This window comes from Henckelia pumila, chromosome 3 (genome assembly GCF_033568475.1).
Source record: "Henckelia pumila isolate YLH828 chromosome 3, ASM3356847v2, whole genome shotgun sequence".
NCBI lineage: Eukaryota > Viridiplantae > Streptophyta > Magnoliopsida > Lamiales > Gesneriaceae > Henckelia > Henckelia pumila.
In genome coordinates this window covers 137,520,559-137,545,168 of record NC_133122.1, presented here as the reverse complement: position 1 = coordinate 137,545,168, position 24,610 = coordinate 137,520,559, and the positions used below count along the sequence as shown (strand labels likewise).

Sequence of the window (24,610 nt, the reverse complement as noted above, 5' to 3'; positions counted from 1 at the left end):
AAACGAGGATCATGAACCAAAGACCTTTGGTGAATGTAAAACTCGTCATGATTGGGCAAAATGGAAAGATGCCATCCAGGTTGCATTGGATTCGCTGAATAAACGTAATGTTTTTGGACCTATAGTCCTCACACCTGAAGGTGTAAAACCTGTTGGATACAAATGGGTTTTTATTCGAAAGCGAAATGAGAAAAATGAAATATTCAAATATAAAGCTAGACTTGTTGCACAAGGTTTTTCTCAAAGGCTTGGAATTGATTATGAAGAAACGTATTCTCCTGTTATGGATGCAATTACGTTTCGATATTTAATTAGTTTGGCAGTGTCTGAAAATTTGAAAATGTGTCTTATGGATGTTGTTACAGCTTACTTATACGGATCACTTGATAGTGATATATACATGAAAATCCCTGAAGGATTTAAGATGCCTGAAGCACAAAGTTCAAAACCCAGAGAATTTTATTCTGTAAAATTGCAAAGATCATTATATGGGTTAAAGCAATCCGGCCGAATGTGGTATAATCGGCTAAGTGAAAACTTGATGAAAAAGGGATATGTAAATGATCCAATATGCCCTTGTGTTTTCATCAAGAAAACAACATCCGGATGTGTAATTATTACTGTATATGTTGATGATTTAAACATCATTGGAACGAATAAAGAAATTCAAGAAGTTATGATGTACTTGAAGGAAGAATTCGAAATGAAGGATCTTGGAAAAACTAAGTATTGTCTGGGTTTGCAAATCGAACAAAAAGAATGTGGAATTTTTGTTCACCAGGCAAATTATACAGAAAAGATCCTTAAACATTTTAATATGGATAAATCAAATCCATTAAGTACTCCAATGGTTGTAAGATCATTAAACATAGAAAAGGATCCATTCCGTCCATGTGAAGATGATGAAGTTATTCTTGGTCCAGAAGTACCATATCTAAGTGTCATTGGTGCCCTTATGTATCTTGAAAATTGCACTAGACCTGATATATCTTTTGCTGTAAATTTATTGGCAAGATTTAGTTCATATCCAACAAAGAGGCACTGGAACGGAATTAAACATATATTTCGTTATCTACGAGGAACGATAGATTTGGGACTTTTGTACTCAAAAGACACCAATCAAAGTATCATTGGTTATGCCGATGCTGGATATTTATCTGATCCACATAAGGCACGTTCCCAAACCGGATATGTATTTACTCGTGGAGGCACCGCAATTTCTTGGCGTTCACAGAAACAAACACTCGTAACAACTTCATCAAATCACGCTGAGATTATTGCATTACATGAAGCAAGTCGTAAATGTGTATGGTTAAAGTCAATGACCAAACATATTCAAATATCGTGTGGATTGACAGTAGACAAGAAGCCTGTGACACTATATGAAGATAATGCTGCATGTATTGCTCAAATAAAAGAAGGATACATCAAAAGTGACAGAACCAAACATATCCCCCCAAAATTCTTTGCCTACACTCAAGAGCTTGAGAAGAATAAAGATATTGATATCTGTTACATTCAATCAAGTGAGAACTAATCAGATCTCTTCACAAAAGCATTTCCCACGACGATATTCAGAAAGCATATATACAACATTGGGATGCGCAATCTACGGAATATGTGAAGAATCACTCATGTTAACATGAGGGGGAGTTTACGTGGCTACACTCTTTTTTCCTTACTATGGTTTTTATCCCACTGGGTTTTTCCTTGTGACGCCCGGGGCTGAGGAAGCAGGGAGTGATCGCCGGTGCCAAGAGGTTGCACGGACAATGAGCGGCTCCTGGTAGGCTTCTAGGCGGAGGGAGACATGAATGAACCGATCCCGTGCCGGAATGAGAGGGAATTCTGAGATTGTGTAGGTATGAGACTACATAGTTGAGGAGGGTTTAAAAGATTTCATATGTACTGCTCATATCAAGAAGGTGCATCTTCTTTTCGGGAGCTCATCACATAAAAACTCCAAAGTTAAGCGTGCTTGACTTGGGAAAATTATAGGATGGGTGACCCCCTGGGAAGTTTCTCAGGGTGCGTGTGAGTGAGGACAAAAGCACGCTGAAAAGACCCGTCTTGATACAGTGGGTCGTTACAAATGGTATCAAAGCCGACCTCTCTTAGTACGGTATGGTTCGGGGACGAACCAAGCGGAAGCTGGTGGGCATGTGACGCCCGGGGCTGAGGAAGCAGGGAGTGATCGCCGGTGCCAAGAGGTTGCACGGACAATGAGCGGCTCCTGGTAGGCTTCTAGGCGGAGGGAGACATGAATGAACCGATCCCGTGCCGGAATGAGAGGGAATTCTGAGATTGTGTAGGTATGAGACTACATAGTTGAGGAGGGTTTAAAAGATTTCATATGTACTGCTCATATCAAGAAGGTGCATCTTCTTTTCGGGAGCTCATCACATAAAAACTCCAAAGTTAAGCGTGCTTAACTTGGGGAAATTATAGGATGGGTGACCCCCTGGGAAGTTTCTCAGGGTGCGTGTGAGTGAGGACAAAAGCACGCTGAAAAGACCCGTCTTGATACAGTGGGTCGTTACATTCCTAGTAAAGTTTTTAACGAGGCAGTATAAAACACGTAATGAAGACAGTCATCATATCACGATCATCATCACAAGGGGGAGTGTTGAAAAATATATTATTATTATTATTATGTTGAATATTGAATGTTGAATGTTGAATATTGAGTTGTAAAATGTGGAAAATTAGTGTGTGATGATGTATTTATTTTTGGATTAATCTCAAATGTGGATCTATAAATAGGTCTTCATTTGTGATGAAAAATACAATTGAGTTGAGAGACAAATATTATAAAGTGTAGAGTTTGATATATTTTAAGTTTTTGGAGTATTTACTTTTTACCATAAATTTTTACTTTTTCACAACAAAATCCAATTAATAAAAATTATAAGAATAAAGTAAATCAACTTCTGCTGCTTCACCTTGGTGTCTCCGACAAAGGTACATATTTGTTTTCTTAATTTATTCCATCTTATTTTTCCTATTCGTTAAAACTCAAAAGTTGATCTTGATTGATAATATTTTGAAGGCATATTTAAAAGTTTATTTTTATGGGTGTACCGGAGATTTGGAGCTTTGGACTAGAGAATTTGTTGAGATTTGGAAAAACTATATGATTAATTCCACACGTGTGTGTGTGTGCCGAAAACATACACATGTATGTAGAATATACACACGTACGTACACACACTAATAGGTTCTAAAGAAATTAGATAATTGATTTGGAAATAGTCTAGATTAATATATAAATAAACCCAAACATAGGCCATTTTTACAAAATAATAATTAATAAATTATTCAGTTTATAAAGGGCGTTCGAAGATGATAAGCACTCATATTTCTTGGAACATAAAGTATTGTCGAAGCATATCATTTCCTTGCAGCTAAAAGCATGAATCTTATTTGGAAGTTTAACAAAAGCCACCTAGCTTGATATTGGTTAAATTGATAGCTGAAACTATTTTCATGTGTACTGAAATTACTTAAATTCTTCCTTAAAAAATATTTGCGAAATGTATTCCATTTCCTTTTTTGAAAAATATTGAAATTAAAAACACTTGAAAATAGGTATATATACTTATGCGATAGCATGTATTTTAATACTTTGTTTAATTTAAATGATTTAGTCTTGCCCAAAGTTCGAGAAATGTAGCCTAATCAAAATATGCGAGCTATTGAACCTAATTAAATATAGCCCATGGTTTGGAGTTCATGAACTGTTTCAGGTTTTGGTATGTTAGTAAGTTAAACCATGCTAAAGACTCCATTTGAAATACTAAAACGGCTATAAGGTATATATTGTTCAAATCTAAGGCTATGGAAAAGTGGCTCAAATTCTCACATGAGATTATTGAATTTGATTTATATAAAATGAACATGAACGTATTTAATTCAAACCAATTACAAGTATGTGTAAATCTTGTAGTGTGATCGTGGGTTCGTAGAGTTGATTTAAATATTTTGCAGTGATTAATTAGTAAAAAAAGTAGATTATTATCTAATAACCTACAGTAGGTATCCAAAAAGTTTGAGATGTGTTGAACATATAGTTTATGTAACATTTATTTGTCTATGTGATTTATTTGTGGCATTTCATAAACATTGATGCATTAAAATAAAATCTATTTTACACATACATATTTTTCGTAGAGTTATTTGCACCCAACATCCCTGTGAAATATTGAAAATGCACACTTCTCTCTTGTGAAATTTTAATAGGCATCTTAAACCCTAACCTTTTAAAAAATTAGCACACTCGCCCCTTCAGATGAGTGATTGTTGCGCACGCGCCCCTCATGCGACTGAGCAAAGATTTTGATATTTTTTTGCACCAAATACCCCTGTGAAATATTAAAAATGCATATTTGACCCATGTGAAAATAATTTTTAAATATATTCAACCCATAATACACAATTTTTATTAAAATCTAATTATAAAATATTTAGCAAACACTTTTCATTTTATTAATTTTAATTTTAATTTTAAATTTATTTTGATTATATAATTATTTTCTAAAAAATAGTATTATTTTATCTTGTTATCATTATTTTATTAAACTTTCTTCTTATTTCCAACTTTTCCATTAAACATGCATTCATAAACAAGTATTTAAATAATTTCAAGTACCAAAATATTGAACTAAATCGATAAGTTCAAACATATTACTTTTTCGATTTAGTACTATATATTATTGAACCAAAATTTAAATTTTTCAAGAATATACATTGCACAATTTGTAATAAATAATAAAAAAATAACATGCTTATATAATTCTAAATTGAAAAGTATCATTTATGAACTTATCATTTGGTTCAATATTTTGGTATTTTAAGATATTTAAATCCTTATTTATGAATCATGTTTAATGGAGAAGTTGAAAACACAAAATGATTTGATAAAATAATGATAACGAGATAAAGTAATAATTTTTTTAGAAATAAATTAATTATAAATTATAAATTTAAAATAAAAACTAAAAATAAATAAAATTAAAAATGTTTGAAAAATATTTTATAATTAGATCTTAATAAATATTGTGTATTACTATTTAATGCAAATTCTGCAATTCATTTAAAAAATTTAGATTTTAGTTCAAAAATCTATAATCCTAAATTGAAAAGTAATATGCATGAAATTATCATTTTGATTTAATATTTTGGTACTTTTACGTATTTAAATCTCGTTTATGAATGCATTTTTAATTGAGAAGTTGAAAACAAGAAGAAAGTTTAATAAAATAATGATAACAAGATAAAATAATAATATTTTTTAGAAAATAATTATATAATCATAATAAATTAAAAACTAAAAATAAAATTAATAAAACGAAAATTGTTTGCTAAATATTTTATAATTAGATTTTAATAAAAATTATGTATTATGGGTTGAATAGATTTAAAAATTATTTTCACATAGGTCAAATATGCATTTTAAATATTTCACAGGGGTATTTGGTGCAAAAAAAATATCAAAATCTTTGCTCAGTCGCATAAGGGGCGCGTGCGCAACAATCACTCATCTGAGGAGGCGAGTGTGCTAATTTTTTAAAAGGTTAGGGTTTAAGATGCCTATTAAAATTTCACAGGGGAGAAGTGTGCATTTTCAATATTTCACAAGGGTGCTTGGTGCAAATAACTCATTTTTCGTATATATGTAGCATCGATGTATGACACGGTATTTCATTACATTTTGATCCTTGATCCTATTGATGACCGTATTTGTGTGTATGATCGAGAGGATTGTCGGGATGGTAAGGTGTTGCGACTAGCCTGATAGATGTTGTAGGCCGATAAGGCGCAGTATATATGTAGTCCATGGCGAGCTGACCAGCACACGGTAGTAGACTGGAGAATGAGAGGTCGCTACGGCAGTGTGGCCGAGCCTAGCCTGTTGCTTGAGATGTTATGTGTTGCATTTACCGATTTTTCACCTATCGTTATTCTGATTTCCCGTGCAAGTGGATATACGTACCTGATCATGCATTGCATCCATATATCATATCAGTATAGTGAATGTTATTTTTATTTTGGTTTTATTATACTGGGCCATTGCTTACCCCCTCGGAAGCGGTTATCAAAATTCATTTTTGTGGATGATAATCAGGAAAAAATGACATCGAAAGTAATCATGGAGGAAGAAGGTTGGGAGACCAATAAAACAAACATATATTATGTATGTTTTGGTTATTTTCAATATTTATTTAATTTTCACATGTCGTGGTATCTATTGATATATTATGTAATCTAAATTTTTAATTATTATAATTATTAATGTTGAATATTTTCACTATCATATTTTGAATAATATGAATTATTTGTAATAATTAAATGTAAAAAATAAATTTGTAGTTGTTTTTTAAAAATAAAAATATGTATTTAACATTACAAAAATTTTGAAATTGAATTAAAATTATATTCATTTGTTATAAAATAAAATTATTAAATATTTATAAAAGAAACTATTTATATAAATTGAGATGTCGTTGATACGACGGAGTGAAAAACACGAAAAAACTCTCCCGAGCTTTTTACTATTGTGGATGCCCTTAAATAAGTGGATTCCCTTAAATAAGTGAATGACACATATTCTCAATGTTAGAAACCAAAACCAGGATAACTTCAAAATGGTGCATTAAAGCTGATCTGTCCCATCAACTTATTACCTCAAGCCGCATGCATACCTTTGTAACTTTCCGTTTGCCCTCGTAACAATGCAGAAACAATTCCAAATATTCAACATCTTATAAATAATTAAATAACGTATAGATATCTTATGAGCTACATAATGATTAGATTAGTCGAGACCGGTGTAATTTGCTTGAGATACTCTCGTGCAAGAGCCGCAGCCCTCTGTCGGATTTCCGGAGTTTGTTGACAAGGTTCGACAATGAGTGTTTCTAGTGCAACGGCTTGCTTGATGATAATAAATAATAAGCTTAAATCAACTGGAGACCCTATGCATCCTGAGAGAGTCACCTCTTTGAGATGGCTACGTGGTTTAATCGTCGACATTCCCGTTTCATGTAAATCTTTTAAAAGTGCATGATATCCATCATCATAAACTTCAAAACTCATCCACAGAAGCTGCAAATTAAAAGACATACATCAAGATTTTGCAAGTCATCTACATATATATAAAACCAAACTTACCTTTATCTCAAGTTTCTGCAAGCTAGGACATCGCCAATACCGAGGAAAATCATGAAGAAAAGCCCTGCTACCATCCATACAATTAACTTGAAGCTTGAGATGCTTTAGATTATTTAATACCGGTAGGGGTGGCAATATACAATGATTCTGCCAATGGAAGAAACATCATCAATAAAAATAAAAAGTAACACTGATACTATATTGATTATAGTACCACTTACAGAGATTTCTGTTGAGACAACATTAATGTGCAGCAGTTGATCAAGAACGGGAGACGCAATTCCGGGTAAGATGTGGCCAAGTACGTGACGTTGATCGGAAGCATTGAACTCAACAAGCTTTGGGACATTTTGGAGGAAAATTGAATACTCGGGGTGTGAATACCTATGTTGTATTTTATAGCATGTCAAAGAAACAAGGTTGATCATGTCATGAACCTCAATCGACACCAAATTCCTAGAAGAAGAAATCTCCAAGCACTTCAACTTGGAATGTCCAACCAACGACACCTTTTCTAACCTGTAAGAACCCACAATGGACAAGTGTTCCAGAACAGCACAATTCGAAACGAAAAGCTCGACATCTCGATCATCTACATGAAGAGAGCGTAGGGACAATTTTCTGAGTGACTTGAGGCCTGGAAACAACCCTAAGTCGCCACCTTTTCTATTAATCAAAGTCTTACGGGGAAAAGTGTAATAGCCAGGCATAGCTTTGTTGTGATAAATTATGCGTATGTCGATGCTTTCTACTTCTTTTTCCAGCACTAATGGAAGCAACCTCTTAATATTTCCTCCCTTCAGACAGGGTATATGCAACTTGAATTCTTCCAAAAACAGAGGGTCTTTATTTGAAGCAAAGAAATCATAAGTCTCATTCATGTGCTTGGAAAATTCCTTTTCCTGTAATTGTTGAAAATATTTGTCTTTTGATCGTTCGGAGGGATGTAGAGTGGAGTAGGAGAGCCGAGTGATGTAAGTATAGAGGTGGCGCCAACGAGTCGATAGGATGCTGGTGGCGATAGCTTCTCGCCATGTTAATCGAGAGATTATGGCCACAAGAGCATCGTCTGGCAACTGGCTGATCTTGTCCACCTCCCCGTTCTCACTCATTCTGAACAACCAAAGGAAACGAAAGGAACTGAAAAAATCCCTTTACAAAATAGAATATATTTGGACTCTACAAACAAATAAAAAGAAAAGAAATTTTTGTAAAGATTTGTATCTTGTTATAAATATATTGTTATTATAGATGATTATCTTTATCTAGATAGATTTGAAAGATTTGTTATCAAGATAAATATGTCAAGATAATATTTGTAAATATTTGTATCTTGTAATCTTTTCATACAAATTCGAATCCTATTCAATTTGTGCGAGACAACGTATTCTTCTTTAATTCTGGTGGAATCACAATCCAATTGGGCTGCAGTTGATCGTCGATGTCTCCTCTCGCCGCCGCCTTCGTCCTCACACTCCTGTAGTCGGTTCTCGCCTCCAAGTATGATCTCAAGGTACACCTATGGATTCATTCGCTGAAACCATAATTTTCTATGAGCTCCAAACTGCCACACTTAGAATTTTCTGAGCATTATTTCCACTTAACTCTACCGTTCCACCTGTCACTGCCGATAGACTCGCTATTAATAGCTAACTCACTTGAACTGCAAAAATTCGAGCCATAACATGCATGTCTCGTATTAAACATATAGGCATTGTTTGGTTTGATGTATTATTAATCTATGCATAACTTATCACAATCAATTTCGCCTTATTTTCGTCATATTATTTATCTATTTATTAATTAATAATTTTACATCAATTAAATCAAATAAATTATAATCTATCCATCAAATCAAATAATGTATTAACTACCACGGTTTTCCAACAAAAATTGGAGAACAACGGTTTTCAATAAAACCGTTGTTAAATGAAAAAAAGACAATGGTTTTTCGAAAAATCGTTGTCCATTGGGTGTTATTGAATCCCAAATTTCTTGTAGTGACTTGGTTTATTTCTGTCAACACTCTTTTCACATTAAAAAAAATTATACTTCAATGATCTAGTATGAATACTACCACTCATATAGTAATATAAAAATGAATATCCAATATCATACACAGAGATGCCAACGTATGAATCAAATAGAACTAAAATATCATCTAAAAGATGCTATATTAACTCACTTTAACAGAGAGCGAAATCGAAAATGCTACGGCTCCTCGCAAACCAGCCCACACAAGAATAATAGCTTCCTTCCAGTCAAGACCATACCAAAATATTGCATAAATGGAAACACTACTCTAACTAAAACAACCCGGGATACTTGAACAACCACATACAGAAGGAATAGATAACCCCAAGAATGTTCTGTGAAAAGAAAAACTATTTTAGCAGGAAAATAAAAAACAAAACAAAAAATACAGCATTCCACATATATAAATAAACGCAGAATGAACGCATAATCCTAACAGCATAAATAAACTTTTAGAGCTCCTACTAACTCCCATTTCATCAACCTTATCAACACATTTCCTTAAAACTTCCAGTTTATGTAAAAGAAATCTCGGAAAAAAGTAGATATGATCATCAATCTGCTTCATTGGAATAACATAGCTCTCCAAGAATTTGACAATGGGAACCGGAGTCTTTTCCAAATTCATTATGTGTGATAAATGTAACGAAAACAAATTAAATCGAAGTGGTTCAAAATCCATTTTCGGGAAGCCTGTTGTGCGCCTGTACCTCAAGAAAACCCACATGAAACTCGAATTAAAGGCTTGAATGGATCTTAAAATCATCCCAACTCAAAGCCAAAAGTAAGATGGAAACCGAACAACAGCTTCTCCCCATAAAATCTCGGCTAAAAGTTACTGGAAAGAGCTAGAGGAATAGGGGCTGGTTCAACTTTGTATTGAGATTTGAATACAGCCTTTAAGTATCCGAAAATGACAGAAATCGATGAAGAAATGCTACAGAAACAGCGCTCAAACAACAGCTCGCTTTTAAAAGAATCGCTTGTTTCTACTCTAAGCTAAGAGAATCACCTGAAAGATGATAGTTCAGTGCACGAAGACATTGGAATGCAACAATCTATTTTTTAAGCTTAAATAAATCACTTGTATTATCTTAGTCCATTGCACGAAGAGATTGGAACAGAACATATATCTGCCAACATTAACACCGGTAACATTTAATAGAACCAACATCTTAAATGTTAATTTTTTGGTAAGAACACACTTGACCCTTTAGTCACAAACTGATATCAAGCATATTTGTAGAGAAGATGATCCATACTCTTAATCTTAATTCACCTGTCATATGCAAAGCATGCGCGGTAAAGCACATTTGAACCTTTCAGTGATTCAAATATGTGTTCTTGAAAAAACCTCCATACGTTAATTTTAACTCAAGCATCAGATGCAACAACATGCAAAGCTACACAAGCAGCAAGAAAATGAAGTTGAAAGCAAAAGGTTGACACAGGTATATATATAACAAGGGAGAGGAATAGTACCAGTTCACCATTACAATACACTTCAAAAGCCCCTGAACTCTGCAGGAAGGATTGAAGGAAGTTTCCAAGTAGCCAAATGCTTGCCATACTTCCAAATCTATTTGCTCGCATGGAGTAGTACCATTGAGGGGGTGCAGCAAATCCAAGACGAGGGAATATATGCTCTCCAGCCACTATAATTCCAATTGCACCAAATTGAACGACTGGTACAACTTTGCTCAACAACCGTTTCGGTAGAGGAGGCGGGTGATTGGCAAGAACAACGTCCATTCCAGGAAACTGACTTTCAAACATGTTCTTCATTGTCACTGCTGTCCCTCTGAGAAAACAGAAGTACCATAAATGTAACTCTATACTACCATAAAAGCATGTAACATTTACCTTTTGAACTAATAAAAAAAAAGAGCACTTTCTTTTTCTCATAATCAATCAAAAGTTAAAAAAGCATTTTGAATTCACATTCCAAATAATAAACTCAGGCACAATATAGAATGCAAAAAGTGAGAAAAAGCATACTTCTAATATGCAGGCTTGTTTAGGTAGTGTTTGCAACCTCTAAAAATAATTTTTTTTCTTAACAAATTGTTAAGAAGAAGTAAAGAAGCAATTGCTTTAGTCATTAGGTGTGCAGGATTGTTCTAAATGTGATACAATCACATTACAGACATTACAGGTAGTAGAATGATTCTGGATTTCTCTCCCTTCTTTTCTCTATGTTCTTCCACAGTTCCCTTCTAATTTTCAATTCCCCTTCTTCAATTCGAAGGAGCAAGCAGAGTGAGTTATCAATCAATGCGGTATTTGACTGAGAAGGAGCATACAATCTATCATACATTGACTCAATACATTAAAGATGGACAAAACATATTTATTTATTAAAAAAAAAATTAAAAAATTTCAAAAAATTTCCTTGCTGAGGCTCTGTCCAGCCCCCCTATTTACTTTTATAAGAAGCAGTTAATCGTCTTTAACATAACTGCACAAAACTGAGTGTCACCATAAAAATCCTTAACAAATGCACAAAAGCCTCTATTTTCAAAGAAAACATCCCTCACAACAACAAAAGAATCAACAAATTTACAAAAAGCCGAAACTACCCCCTCACCTTCATCGACTGACCATATCCGGCCACCTTCCTACACCCTAACCCTAACTTTCGAATCTGCTGCAACGAAAAATCGATACTTGTCTGAGGTAGTTCACTGTTTTCGTGTCTTTCAGTAATTATTTTAGGTGGATTTACACTTCTAAAAGGCTTAATTGGTTGGACCATTCAAATTTTCCAAGATATGTTATCATTGTGATTTCTCCTCCTGTAAGCTCTAGGCATGCGATCGAGGGAAGCATTTAATGTTTAATTTAATTAAGTTTTGTTCTCTGCTGCTAGATGCCTTGGATGTAAATACATGAAACCAAACCATTTAAATCTTGTGTCGATTTTCACCACCTTACTACTGCTTTGAATATATTTCCACCGTGTGTGTGACCGATTATACATAAACCAAACTTCAATGAATAAATTAATTGAGTGACAAATTCTATTTATAAGGAACTTCATCATTCTTGAGTTGCAACTGGTGTTCTATTTCACAACAATTTTCGTTAGCAAACAATGACAAGCAAAGTTCGTGACGTCTGGAATCAGATATACCTGTTCAGCAACATTAGTACTGAGTTGTGCGAGATTTGCCTGATTCAAACATAAATGGAAAACTTAATAACAGTAGAATTATGGCCAAGCGCTTTTAATCATTAAGCCCTATATCAAGAATAAAAGATGAAAATTTAATTCAAATTCAATAAAGCAATTGAAAAACCAAGAGAAAAATCAAATTAAGACACCCTCGGAGAAGTTAGGTGTCCAGTACCATGCATGGGACATGGGTGTAGTATGTGTTGGACACAGCTCTGACGCAGTCAAAATTTGAAAGGAAATTAAAATTGAAAAGCACATTACACACGGAAAGATGCGTGTTCCCACAAACAAATCAATAAAGTTCATATTGATCAAGTAATAAACCAAATACATAGTGACATATTTACAAATGGGAATCGATATCAATAATCTTGAGAAAACAGTAATTAAAAGCCTGCTGTTGATTGGATGTTCAGTCAGAATAATTCGTAGCAAAGCAGTGCAACTAACTTTAGTTTTAAGACAATTTCGATATTCTACATTTCAGTTAGAAAATATTAAAACAAACTGACTAAGTTCTTTTCCAGTTTAACCGAGTCAATAAGTGAGAACAGATGAACTTTCAAGTTTGTACAGTGAAGCCAATCAAGTTTGAATAGTGAAGCCAATCACATCAAATAATTCTCCAAAAAATATGACAGCCTCTTAGAAGATCCAGCCCTTTCAGGGTCAAAGAAACAATCAATTTGAAATCATGAGCGAACTAGTAAAAGGAACACTATATAAAGTTGGCAAATCAGATTTCACAATAAGAAGAATGAAAAAATTAACTCAAACACATATTGAATGCATCCCAATAAGCCCCTGTTTCAGTCAAAAGTTGTTCCTATTTTATGCACCCTAATTTTGAATGAGTTCCCTGTTTTAATGCACTAATTTACAAAGAAATACCAGATGATTTGCAGGAATAAAAAGAAGGTGATTTGCAGGAATAAAAAAGAACATTAGGGATCCAATTAAAAATCTGGAACCAAAATAGCTTTCTATTTCTGTTCAAAACTAGAACCAGAACTTGTGGTGATTTAAACTACAAAACAAATAACAAGTTTCGTGACTTAAACTCATCAATGCCTGCAAAATTGTGGTGGACGTGAATCACTCAAATTGGAGGATCACATTGTAAGTAAGATATAGATTGATGCTACACAACTTTACTAACAACTAACCAAAAGTGCTGATAAAAAAAACATATAAGAGATAAACTACTACGAGTGCATTGCAAGAATAATGAACATAAAACAAGCAAGAACCTATTATATTTTACATGCAGCTAAATGAGATCATCCGACACAAGATGTGAAGACCCACCAGATTCAAATAAGATATATGAGAGAAAGCAGGGCATGGGCATCTTCCAGGCACTTAATTATACAGAATTTCTCCAAACTATTGATTGCTAACATCGTCATTCTTAAACAGTTATCAATCTTAGAGAGATGTCTCACTAGACAAAAGATAAAAGTTATCTCATCACCAGTCAATTTAAGCACAGCCTACCTCCTATACCCATGTAGTATACCACCTGTCAATTGCCTGTTTGGACCTTCCTCCACAATAACAGGGGCTGTTGCTATTCGATAAAAACATAAAATCCAATGTCTATGTGAATGACAAAAATTAAAGTCTGAATAAAACTTTGAGAACACAAAAAAGAATGGAGAAACGACTAGGACAAAAACTACTGCGACTACTGACCTCGCAAGAATAAAAAGCACTTTGATAAAAGAATCACTTGTTTCTACTCTAAGCCAAGAGAATAACCTGAAAGATGATAGTTCAGTGCACGAAGACATTGGAATGCAACGATCTATTTTTTAAGCTTAAATAAATCACCATGATAAGAAAAGGGGAAAAAAAAAATAAAAATATCTATAGGAGCACGAAGAACAAAAGTCGATGCTTACAGTATTCCCATAACCAATCCCACGCCAAAATAAAAACATTAATTAAAATCCATTACAAATTTTTTTCTTAATGAACGATTAAATAATCGAAGAAATTCAGGAAAATATAACCTGGGTAGGGAACTCTAGGGGATCGTGGTGGTGTTGATGGGCGGCGGGTTTAGGGGGCGGCGGAGAGAAGGGTTGTATGATGTCGGAGGAAGAGGGGAAGACCCACCAGAAGAAGCTGTGTTCGATCCATTGTTTTCGCCGGAGCTCAGATCGTAATGTTTTTTTTGTCTGCCCTCCAAGAAAACTATTATTATTATTATTATTATTAGTAATTAAATAATTATTATTAAATAAATTTAAATATAATAAATATAAATAGAGCCATAAGTTAACCGCCCATCCCACTTCAAAAAACACAGTCCTCCAGTCCCGCCAAACTATGATTCCAATCAGACGATTGTTTTCTCTCCAAGCTGAGATAGATGCTGCGAGAGTAAAAATGGAAGCAAATGTTGCTCGTATTGTTCATTTGAAAAGCATACTCGTATCAGAAACATGTTTGGTTCTAGAAAGTGCAAAGGTGATGAAGTTCTGTCCTCAACTTGGATTCCATGGGCATCTGCGTATCTCCAGCAAAGTCTCTCTCGCTTCCTACAACAAATTTGTTCAGGATTACGGAGCACAATTCTCTTCCATCACAAGGTTTAATGTATGAAATTACAGCTTAGCTTGATGATTTTACGCTTGATGATTTTACTGTAATAAAACATATTATACAACTACTGTAATAGCTTGAGGTTGATGATTGATTTTACTGTAATAAAACATATTATTCCATATTATAGTTTAATTTTTTGATTACTTTTATTGGATGCTCGCCGCACCATCGCCGGACGTGGGGAAGAAGATGATGAAGATAGCTAGCTAGCTAGCTAGCAGATCTGTTTCGGCCGGCCTTGACATTTGGGTTGGGCCTAAAAATGAGTATGGACCCAAATAAATTTTAAAAAACAATTATATGGGCCATTTCCACTGGGCCAAACATCTTTTTCATCAACCCATCCTTTTTAATTACTGGGCCGACCCAAACAAATTACACATTCAAGTGGAAATATTGAATATTTGAAGAAGTTAAAACAAAACATTAATTGACAAGTCCAAAACTTAATTCAGCACAAGTTATAAAATTGGATAGCAACAAGAGCTTCGATCTTAATTTACTATATATATACATTCGTATCGTCAATGAAATTGTTTTGGTCACATGTGTCAAAGAAAATCTAATACATTTAATTTAAAATTTATATTGTGAAAGTTCGTAATCTATATCTAATTTCTAAAGGCCGGAAAAATTTTATAAATTATAGATTATGACATATCCTTTTCAATATGATAGCCCATTAATTCTTACTGGAATTTTTATTTTTTATAATAAAAAATAAGGACACGCACATTAGATAATCAAAGTTGTCACATTTAATTTTTTAAAATATAAATAAAATTTTAATTGAAAAACAAAAATAGATGAACTTAATTAGAGTTTAATTTACATGCACTAATTATAATTGTCTATATATGTTCCAAGATCGTAAATTAATTATATATATATAATTCTACACTGTTTGTCTTAATCCAAATCTCTATCCCCATCTTCACTTCAGTACACGGTTCCAGTTATAATTTTGAAAACGAAATAGAAAAATTATTTGATTCTAATACTGATTTCTAAAAAGGTTCGTGATTGAGTCTACACATAAGTGGATTGTTGGTGCTCGTTACTTTTTTAATCATCCATTTCTCAACGATACAAAAAAGCTTGTGGTTTTCACAGTTCTACATATTTTTTTATAATTATTATTAGCTTTTTTAAAAAAATAATACGACGTCCCTTATTTATTTTATTTAATAAATTATTTCACTATTTTTAAAATCGAAATATTAATGGAAATTTATCAAATAAATTACTTTTAAAATTTATTTAATTTTAAATCTATTGACAAATACCATATATTAAATTCCTTTTATATTTATTTATTTAAGAATCTAAATACAGTTCCATAAGGTTAAAAAATTATATTTTTATTCGTTACTTTGATTTATCAATAAATTATACAAAAAAAATCCCTAAAAGCTACATATTCATAGATCACTCCAGATGTAAAAGATTTTTTGGCTGCAAAACTTAAATATATAAGACGCATTTGGATGACTTATCCATAAGGTTGAAAAATATATTTTTTGTCGGTTCCATAATTAACTCGTTACATTTTCTATGGAAAACATTTTTTTTTTTTTACAAACACTAGATAAAATTAAACCAAGTCTTGAATTATTACATTGGAAATCGAAGAAGGAGACGGAGTGACCCATTTGGCCCGATCAGTCAAAAATAGGGGTGTTTACGGTTCGGATAACCGCCCGATTCGAATCGAAACCGAAAATTAGGTTTGAACCGAAAACCGAACCGAAAATTTGGTTCGATTTTTGGTTTTTGGATTTTCGGTTCTGGTTTTGGTTCGATTTTTTCCTGCGGTTAACCGAACCCAACCGAAAAACCATTTTTTTTTTCTTTTTTTGGTATTTGAATTTCTTTACTAATCAATTTATATGTACATCAATGTGAGCTCCAAAAATTAATTTTTTGGAAATACTGGAAAAACAAAAGCCATAATTGATAATTTGTTCTTTTTTTATTTTAAAAAAGACATAATTGATTTAATTAGTTATCTAATTATTCAAATATACATGACCACAATTCAAGTCATGTATGTTTGTGGATTCAACTTGGAAAATGTATTGATTTAGTGAATTTAAAGAATATTGATTTTTTTCTTTTAAAAAAAGAATATTGTTTTTTTTTCAAATAAAAATAATTAAAAATTAATGAATTTATTTTATTTTATTATATATATACGTATTTGCATTATATATTACATTATTTTTATATATTAATTTAAATGTTAATCACATATATGTACGTGGCTCAAATTATAATCGGTTATTCACTTTTCGAGAAATTAGTTCATCGAGTCATAAACATAATTTTTTTTTAAAAAAAACCGGTTAACCGAAAACCGAACCAAAAAACCAAAATTATTTCGGTTAAAAACTGAACCAAACCGTTCCTTTCGGTTCGATTTTTGGTTTGGGATTTCGGAGAACCGAAAAATCGGTTCGATTCGGGCGGTTTTAACCGAATGGACACCCCACGCCCTCTTCACCTCGCCCTCCACGTTTCTCGATTCTTAACACCAGAAGAAAAGTTTGGCACTTTTTTTACAATTCGAATGTGACATTCTTCGAGCAATCTTCCACGAATTTGAAGTTTTTGTAAGGTATGCAGGGACGAATAATTTTTCTTCTTCGATTCATGTTGAAATTTTTGTTCAATTGAGTTTCTTGTTAAATCGATTGAAATAAAAAAGAATAAGATTTATAATTGCGAGTTCGGGTTAATGTTATACCTCGTTTAATGAAAGTAGATTGTCCTAAATTTGCCAGATTCGGGGCTATTTGAATGGGCATGGTGCCTTATTTGATTTTTATAAAAACTCTGGACATAGATGTAGAAATTTTTTTGTTTTAGCTTGGCAAGTGGTGTATTAAAAATTCATCTCCAAATCATTAATTGCTTTGTTAACATGGCATATTTGATGGTAGGTTGAACAAATATGCTTTGATTTTGAACAGGTAAATGCCATTTAGGTAGCAAATAGGTTGAACAAATATGCCTTAATTATATATATATATATATATATATATATATATATAATTCTACATTGTTTGTCTTAATCCAAATCTCTATCCCCATCTTCACTTCAGTACACGGTTCCAGTTATAATTTTGAAAACGAAATAGAAAAATTATTTGATTCTAATATTGGTTTCTAAAAAGGTTCGTGATTGGGTCTACACATAAGTGGATTGTTGGTGCTCGTTACTTTCTTAATCATCCATTTCTCAACGATACAAAAAAGCTTGTGGTTTTAACAGTTCTACATATTTTTTTATAATTATTATTAGCTTTTTTAAAAAAATAATACGACGTCCCTTATTTATTTTATTTAATAAATTATTTCACTATTTTTAAAATCGAAATATTAATGGAAATTTATCAAATAAATTACTTTTAAAATTTATTTAATTTTAAATCTATTGACAAATACCATATATTAAATTCCTTTTATATTTATTTATTTAAGAATCTAAATACAGTTCCATAAGGTTAAAAAATTATATTTTTATTCGTTACTTTGATTTATCGATAAATTATACAAAAAAAATCCCTAAAAGCTACATATTCATAGATCACTCCAAATGTAAAAGATTTTTTGGCTGCAAAACGTAAATATATAAGACGCATTTGGATGACTTATCCATAAGATTGAAAAATATATTTTTTGTCGGTTCCATAATTAACTCGTTACATTTTCTATGGAAAACACTTTTTTTTTTTTACAAACACTAGATAAAATTAAACCAAGTCTTGAATTATTACATTGGAAATCGAAGTAGGAGACGGAGTGACCCATTTGGCCCGATCAGTCAAAAATAGGGGTGTTTACGGTTCGGATAACCGCCCGATCCGTTCGAAACCGAAAATTAGGTTTGAACCGAAAACCGAACCGAAAATTTGGTTCGATTTTCGGTTTTTGGATTTTCGGTTCTGGTTTTGGTTCGATTTTTTTCTGCGGTTAACCGAACCCAACCGAAAAACCATTTTTTTTCTTTTTTTGGTATTTGAATTTCTTTACTAATAAATTTATATGTACATCAATGTGAGCTCAAAAAATTAATTTTTTGGAAATACTGGAAAAACAAAAGCCATAATTGATAATTTGTTCTTTTTTTAAAAAAAAAGACATAATCGATTTAATTAGTTATCTAACTATTAGACCTGGCCAACGGCCGGGTCAAATCCGGATCCAGCCAGTGGTCAACGGGCCGGTTAACCGGGTCAACGGGTTTGACCCGGAACCGTGACCGGACCGGCTCACGGTTTTTCCTTATAAAACCCGCCGACCCGGCGGTTCTGACCCGGGTCCGAACCGGCGGGTTGGTCCGGTTCAACCCGGCGGGTTGGCCTATTTTAAAATAATATATTTATTATTTTGTTAAAATTTTAAAAAATAGATTTACAGCCAATATTTCAATCTTGGTATTTAGGCATCACTCTTGCCACTAGGCCAATAGATCATTTGATATTAGAATGTGATTGAAAATAATTAAATGTAATAAAATTTGTATACAAGATGTTTAAATTGAAATGTAATAAATTTTTTATTGAGATAGATATAGTTTTTAATATAAGTTGTTGAAATTTGAAATATAATATATTTTTTATTGAATAAATGTAATAAATTTTTTATTGAAATATATATAATTTTTAATATAAGAAATGTAATATATTTTTTATTTAATAAATATAATATTTTTTTTATTGAGATAGACATAGCTTTTAATATAAAATATTAAAAGTTGAAATGTCATATATTTTTTATTGAATAAATATAATAGTAAAAAATGTTAAAATTTTAAATATATATTTTTATTTAACAAATTTATATATTTTTTATTGAGATAATGAAATATTTGATAGTGTTTTTAAAAGTTTAATTGTAAAAAAAAATTTAAAAAAATTTATTTTTTTTTAAAAAGCAAGGGTTGAACCGGACCCGGAACCGACGGTTAACCGGACCCGGACCAGAACCGCCGGTTCACCAACCCGGACCGGAACCGGCCAAGGGCGGGCCGGTTAAGGGTTGGTAAAATACCAACCCGGACCCGGCGGTTCCAACCCGGAACCGGCCCGTGTCCAGGTCTACTAACTAGGGGTGATCAATTTTTTTATAAACCGCCCGAACCGACCGCGCCGCACCACCCCGCACCATCGTATCTCATTTTTTAAAATAACCGCGGTTTTAAAAAAAGAAGGGAACCGCCCCGCCGCCATGGTTCGGTTATAATTTTTGGCTCAAACCGCCCCGCCCCGCCCCGCCCCGCACCGCTATGTATGCTTGTATTAGCTAGGGTTATATTTATTGCACATTGTATATACATTATACACAATAGATTCTTATGTCATCTCCACTCTTTTCTCTCCCAACTCTTCTTCAAACAATTTTCCCATCTTTCTCTCTTGTTAATCTATTTAATACTTCTCTATACAAATATTAATCTTCAACCTTGTCTAAACATATTATAGTTGATTAACTTTATTTTGTCGCTTGATTGTTATTTTATTTAGTTTTATTTTGTTTATTATATTTTTCATTTACTATTCTAATAATTTGAATAGTTCTATTTTTTTCATTTTACTTATCATTAAAATAAACCGCAAACCGACCGCAACCGCTTAAAACCGCCGAAAACCGCGAAAACGATTTTACATACAAAACCGCAACTAAAAAACCGCGAAAACGATTTTACATACAAGATCGTAAATTAATTATATATATATATATATATAATTCTACACTGTTTGTCTTAATCCAAATTTCTATCCCCATCTTCACTTCAGTACACGGTTCCAGTTATAATTTTAAAAACGAAATAGAAAAATTATTTGATTCTAATATTGGTTTCTAAAAAGGTTCGTGATTGGGTCTACACATAAGTAGATTGTTGGTGCTCGTTACTTTCTTAATCATCCATTTCTCAACGATACAAAAAGGCTTGTGGTTTTCACAGTTCTACATATTTTTTTATAATTATTATTAGCTTTTTTAAAAAATAATACGACGTCCTTTATTTATTTTATTTAATAAATTATTTCACTATTTTTAAAATCTAAATATTAATGGAAATTTATCAAATAAAGTACTTTTAAAATTTATTTAATTTTAAATCTATTGACAAATACCATATATTAAATTTCTTTTATATTTATTTATTTAAGAATCTAAATACAGTTCCATAAGGTTAAAAATTATATTTTTATTCGTTACTTTGATTTATCGATAAATTATACAAAAAAAATCCCTAAAAACTACATATTCATAGATCACTCCAGATGTAAAAGATTTTTTGGCTGCAAAACGTAAATATATAAGACACATTTGGATGACTTATCCATAAGGTTGAAAAATATATTTTTTGTCGGTTCCATAATTAACTCGTTACATTTTCTATGGAAAACACTTTTTTTTTTTTTTACAAACACTAGATAAAATTAAACCAAGTCTTGAATTATTACATTGGAAATCGAAGTAGGAGACGGAGTGACCCATTTGGCCCGATCAGTCGGAAATAGGGGTGTTTACGGTTCGGATAACCGCCCGATCCGAATCGAAACCGAAAATTAGGTTTGAACCGAAAACCGAACCGAAAATTTGGTTCGATTTTCGTTTTTGGATTTTCGGTTCTGGTTTTGGTTCGATTTTTTCCTGCGGTTAACCGAACCCAACCGAAAAACCATTTTTTTTTCTTTTTTTGGTATTTGAATTTCTTTACTAATCAATTTATATGTACATCAATGTGAGCTCCAAAAATTATTTTTTTGGAAATACTGAAAAAACAAAAGCCATAATTGATAATTTGTTATTTTTTTAAAAAAAAAGACATAATCGATTTAATTAGTTATCTAACCAACCCGGCGGGTCGGCTTATTTTTAAATAATATATTTATTATTTTGTTAAAATTTTAAAAAATATATTTAAAACCAACACATGTTGACTTTGAACCCAAGACCAACTGGTATTTAGGCATCACTCTTGCCACTAGGCCAATAGATCTTTTGATATTAGAATGTGATTGAAAATAATTAAATGTAATAAAATTTGTATACAAGATGTTTAAATTGAAATGTAATAAATTTTTTATTGAGATAGATATAGTTTTTAATATAAGATGTTGAAAGTTTAAATATAATATATTTTTTATTGAATAAATGTAATAAATTTTTTATTGAAATATATATAATTTTTAATATAAGAAATGTAATATATTTTTTATTTAATAAATATAATATTTTTTTTATTGAGATAGACATAGCTTTTAATATAAAATATTGAAATTTGAAATGTCATATATTTTTTATTGAATAAATATAATAATAAAAGATGTTAAAAGTTTAAATATATATTTTTATTTAACAAATTTATATATTTTTTTATTGAGATAATGAAATATTTGATAGTGTTTTTAAAAGTTTAATTGTAAAAAAAATTTTAAAAAATTTTATTTTTTTTTAAAAAGCAAGGGTTGAACCGGACCCGGAACCGACGGTTAACCGGACCCGGACCGAAACCGGCCAAGGGCGGGCCGGTTAAGGGTTGGTAAAATACCAACCCGGAACCGGCCCGTGTCCAGGTCTACTAACTAGGGGTGATCAATTTTTTTAAAAACCGCCCGAACCGACCGCCCCGCACCACCCCGCACCGTCGTATCTCATTTTTTAAAATAACCGCGGTTTTAAAAAAAGAAGGGAACCGCCCCGCCTCCATGGTTCGGTTATAATTTTTGGCTCAAACCGCCCCGCACCGCACCGCCATGTATGCTTTTATTAGCTAGGGTTATATTTATTGCACATTGTATATACATTATACACAATAGATTCCTATGTCATCTCCACTCTTTTCTCTCCCAACTCTTCTTCAAACAATTTTCCCATCTTTCTCTCTTGTTAATCTATTTACTACTTCTCTATACAAATATTAATCTTCAATCTTGTCTAAACATATTATTGTTGATTAACTTTATTTTGTCGCTTGATTGTTATTTTATTTAGTTTTATTTTGTTTATTATATTTTTCATTCACTATTCTAATAATTTGAATAGTTCTATTTTTTTCATATTACTTATCATTAAAATAAACCGCAAACCGACCGCAACCGCTTAAAATCGCCGAAAATCGCGAAAATGATTTTACGTACAAAACCGCAACTAAAAAAATAAAATATAACCGAACCGCAATTGGCAATTCGGTTTGAATTTTTTACGAAAAACTGCAAAACTGCAACGTGATCACCCCTACTACTAACTATTCAAATATACATGACCACAATTTAAGTCATGTATGTTTGTGGATTCAGCTTGAAAAATATATTAATTTAATGATTTTAAAGAATATTGGTTTTTTTCCTTAAAAAAAGAATATTGTTTTTTTTTCCAAATAAAAATAATTAAAAATTAATTAATTTATTTTATTATATTTTATGTACACGTATTTGCATTATATATTACACTATTTTTATATATTAATTTAAATGTTAATCACATATATGTATGTGGCTCAAATTATAATCGGTTCTCACTTTTTGAGAAATCAGTTCATCGAGTCATCAACATAATTTTTTTTTAAAGAAAAAAACGGTTAACCGAAAACCGAACCAAAAAACCAAAATTATTTCGGTTAAAAACCGAACCAAACCGCTCCTTTCGGTTCGGTTTTCGGTTTGGGATTTCGGAGAACCAAAAAACCGGTTTGGTTCGGACGATTTTAACCGAATGAACACCCCTAAAAAGAAACATCTTATCTAGCCAAGGCATGAGCCGCCTGATTCGCTGATCTATACGCAAAAGTAAAACTACAATAAGAAAAATCCTTAGAAAGGCCTCACAACAAGCATGTGTCAATGTGAGCAAAATAATCCAAAAAATAAATAAGTTTTATCAAGAATTATCAAAGGGAGGCTTATTTGTGCTCCATTATTTGTTCATCAGTCTTCACAATATGTCAGTGTGAGCAAAATATCAATCAAACCAAAAAATTAGAACGAACTGAAAAAATCAAAATTTGGTTCGATTATTCGATTGATCGGTTAATTTTGTGAAATTATTGGTCAAGTTGGTTTAATCGGTTCGATTTCATTTTTTTTTAAATATCGGTTAAACGGATTAAGCCAAAATTTATTTATATAATTAAAAATATAATTATTGGGCCTTAACTCTTAAATGTGGTTATTTATTTATTTAATTATTTTTTTTGGGCTATAACTTATACAATTTTTTTTTTACAAGTCTAACCTACCAACCCAACAAAAACATCTCATATTTTACAATTATTGCCCTAAATCCTAACACCATAATTTATCCTCATCTTCACGATGAAATTTCCTCTCAAATTCAATTGAAAGCTTGTGAGCTTGTAAGATTTTATTTTAATTAATTTTTTGTAAATGCTTGTGCCCCTAAAAATACCTATAAATTCAATGAAGAAATTTGTGCACCCGAAAATACTTATACTTTTTTTTTCAAAAAAAAAAAGCATGTAAATTTTTAAATAACAAATAAAAAATGGTTATTTCGCTTGAAAACCGAAATAATAAAATTTTTAATCGGTTCGATGTAGTCGATTTTTATATAAAAATTCAGTCGGTTCGGTTTGTTAGA

The 24,610-nt window shown here is 31.9% G+C and overlaps 1 protein-coding gene across 19 annotated transcripts; it reads right to left on the bottom strand.

The window, feature by feature from the left end:
- Positions 1-6,696: 6,696 nt before the first annotated feature.
- Positions 6,697-14,600, bottom strand: LOC140890470 (selT-like protein). Of its 19 annotated transcripts, XM_073298274.1 has the most exons (8): positions 14,398-14,593; positions 14,078-14,143; positions 13,880-13,946; positions 12,338-12,376; positions 10,687-11,005; positions 7,392-8,283; positions 7,171-7,317; positions 6,697-7,104 (listed from the first exon to the last, which is right to left on the bottom strand). In XM_073298274.1, the coding sequence occupies exons 6-8, from the start codon at positions 8,280-8,282 to the stop codon at positions 6,799-6,801; spliced, it is 1,344 nt and encodes a 447-aa protein (XP_073154375.1). In that variant the 5' UTR covers position 8,283; positions 10,687-11,005; positions 12,338-12,376; positions 13,880-13,946; positions 14,078-14,143; positions 14,398-14,593; the 3' UTR covers positions 6,697-6,798. The 19 variants fall into 19 exon arrangements, with proteins under 19 accessions (XP_073154375.1, XP_073154378.1, XP_073154369.1 ...); XM_073298277.1 differs by having other exon boundaries at positions 7,392-7,554; positions 7,690-8,283; positions 11,792-14,143; positions 14,398-14,600; XM_073298268.1 differs by having other exon boundaries at positions 11,792-13,946; positions 14,398-14,598.
- Between the last annotated feature and the right edge of the window lie 10,010 nt (positions 14,601-24,610).

What these genes read in the sequence shown, in the direction of transcription:
- LOC140890470 (XM_073298266.1), bottom strand. Translation starts at nt 8,282, where the DNA reads ATGAGTGAGAACGGGGAGGTGGACAAGATCAGCCAGTTGCCAGACGAT. An exon ending in TTGTCTCAACAGAAATCTCT is followed by an intron (nt 7,318 to 7,391) that starts GTAAGTGGTACT and finishes TTCCATTGGCAG; the next exon opens with AATCATTGTATATTGCCACC. An exon ending in TGCAGAAACTTGAGATAAAG is followed by an intron (nt 7,105 to 7,170) that starts GTAAGTTTGGTT and finishes TTTAATTTGCAG; the next exon opens with CTTCTGTGGATGAGTTTTGA.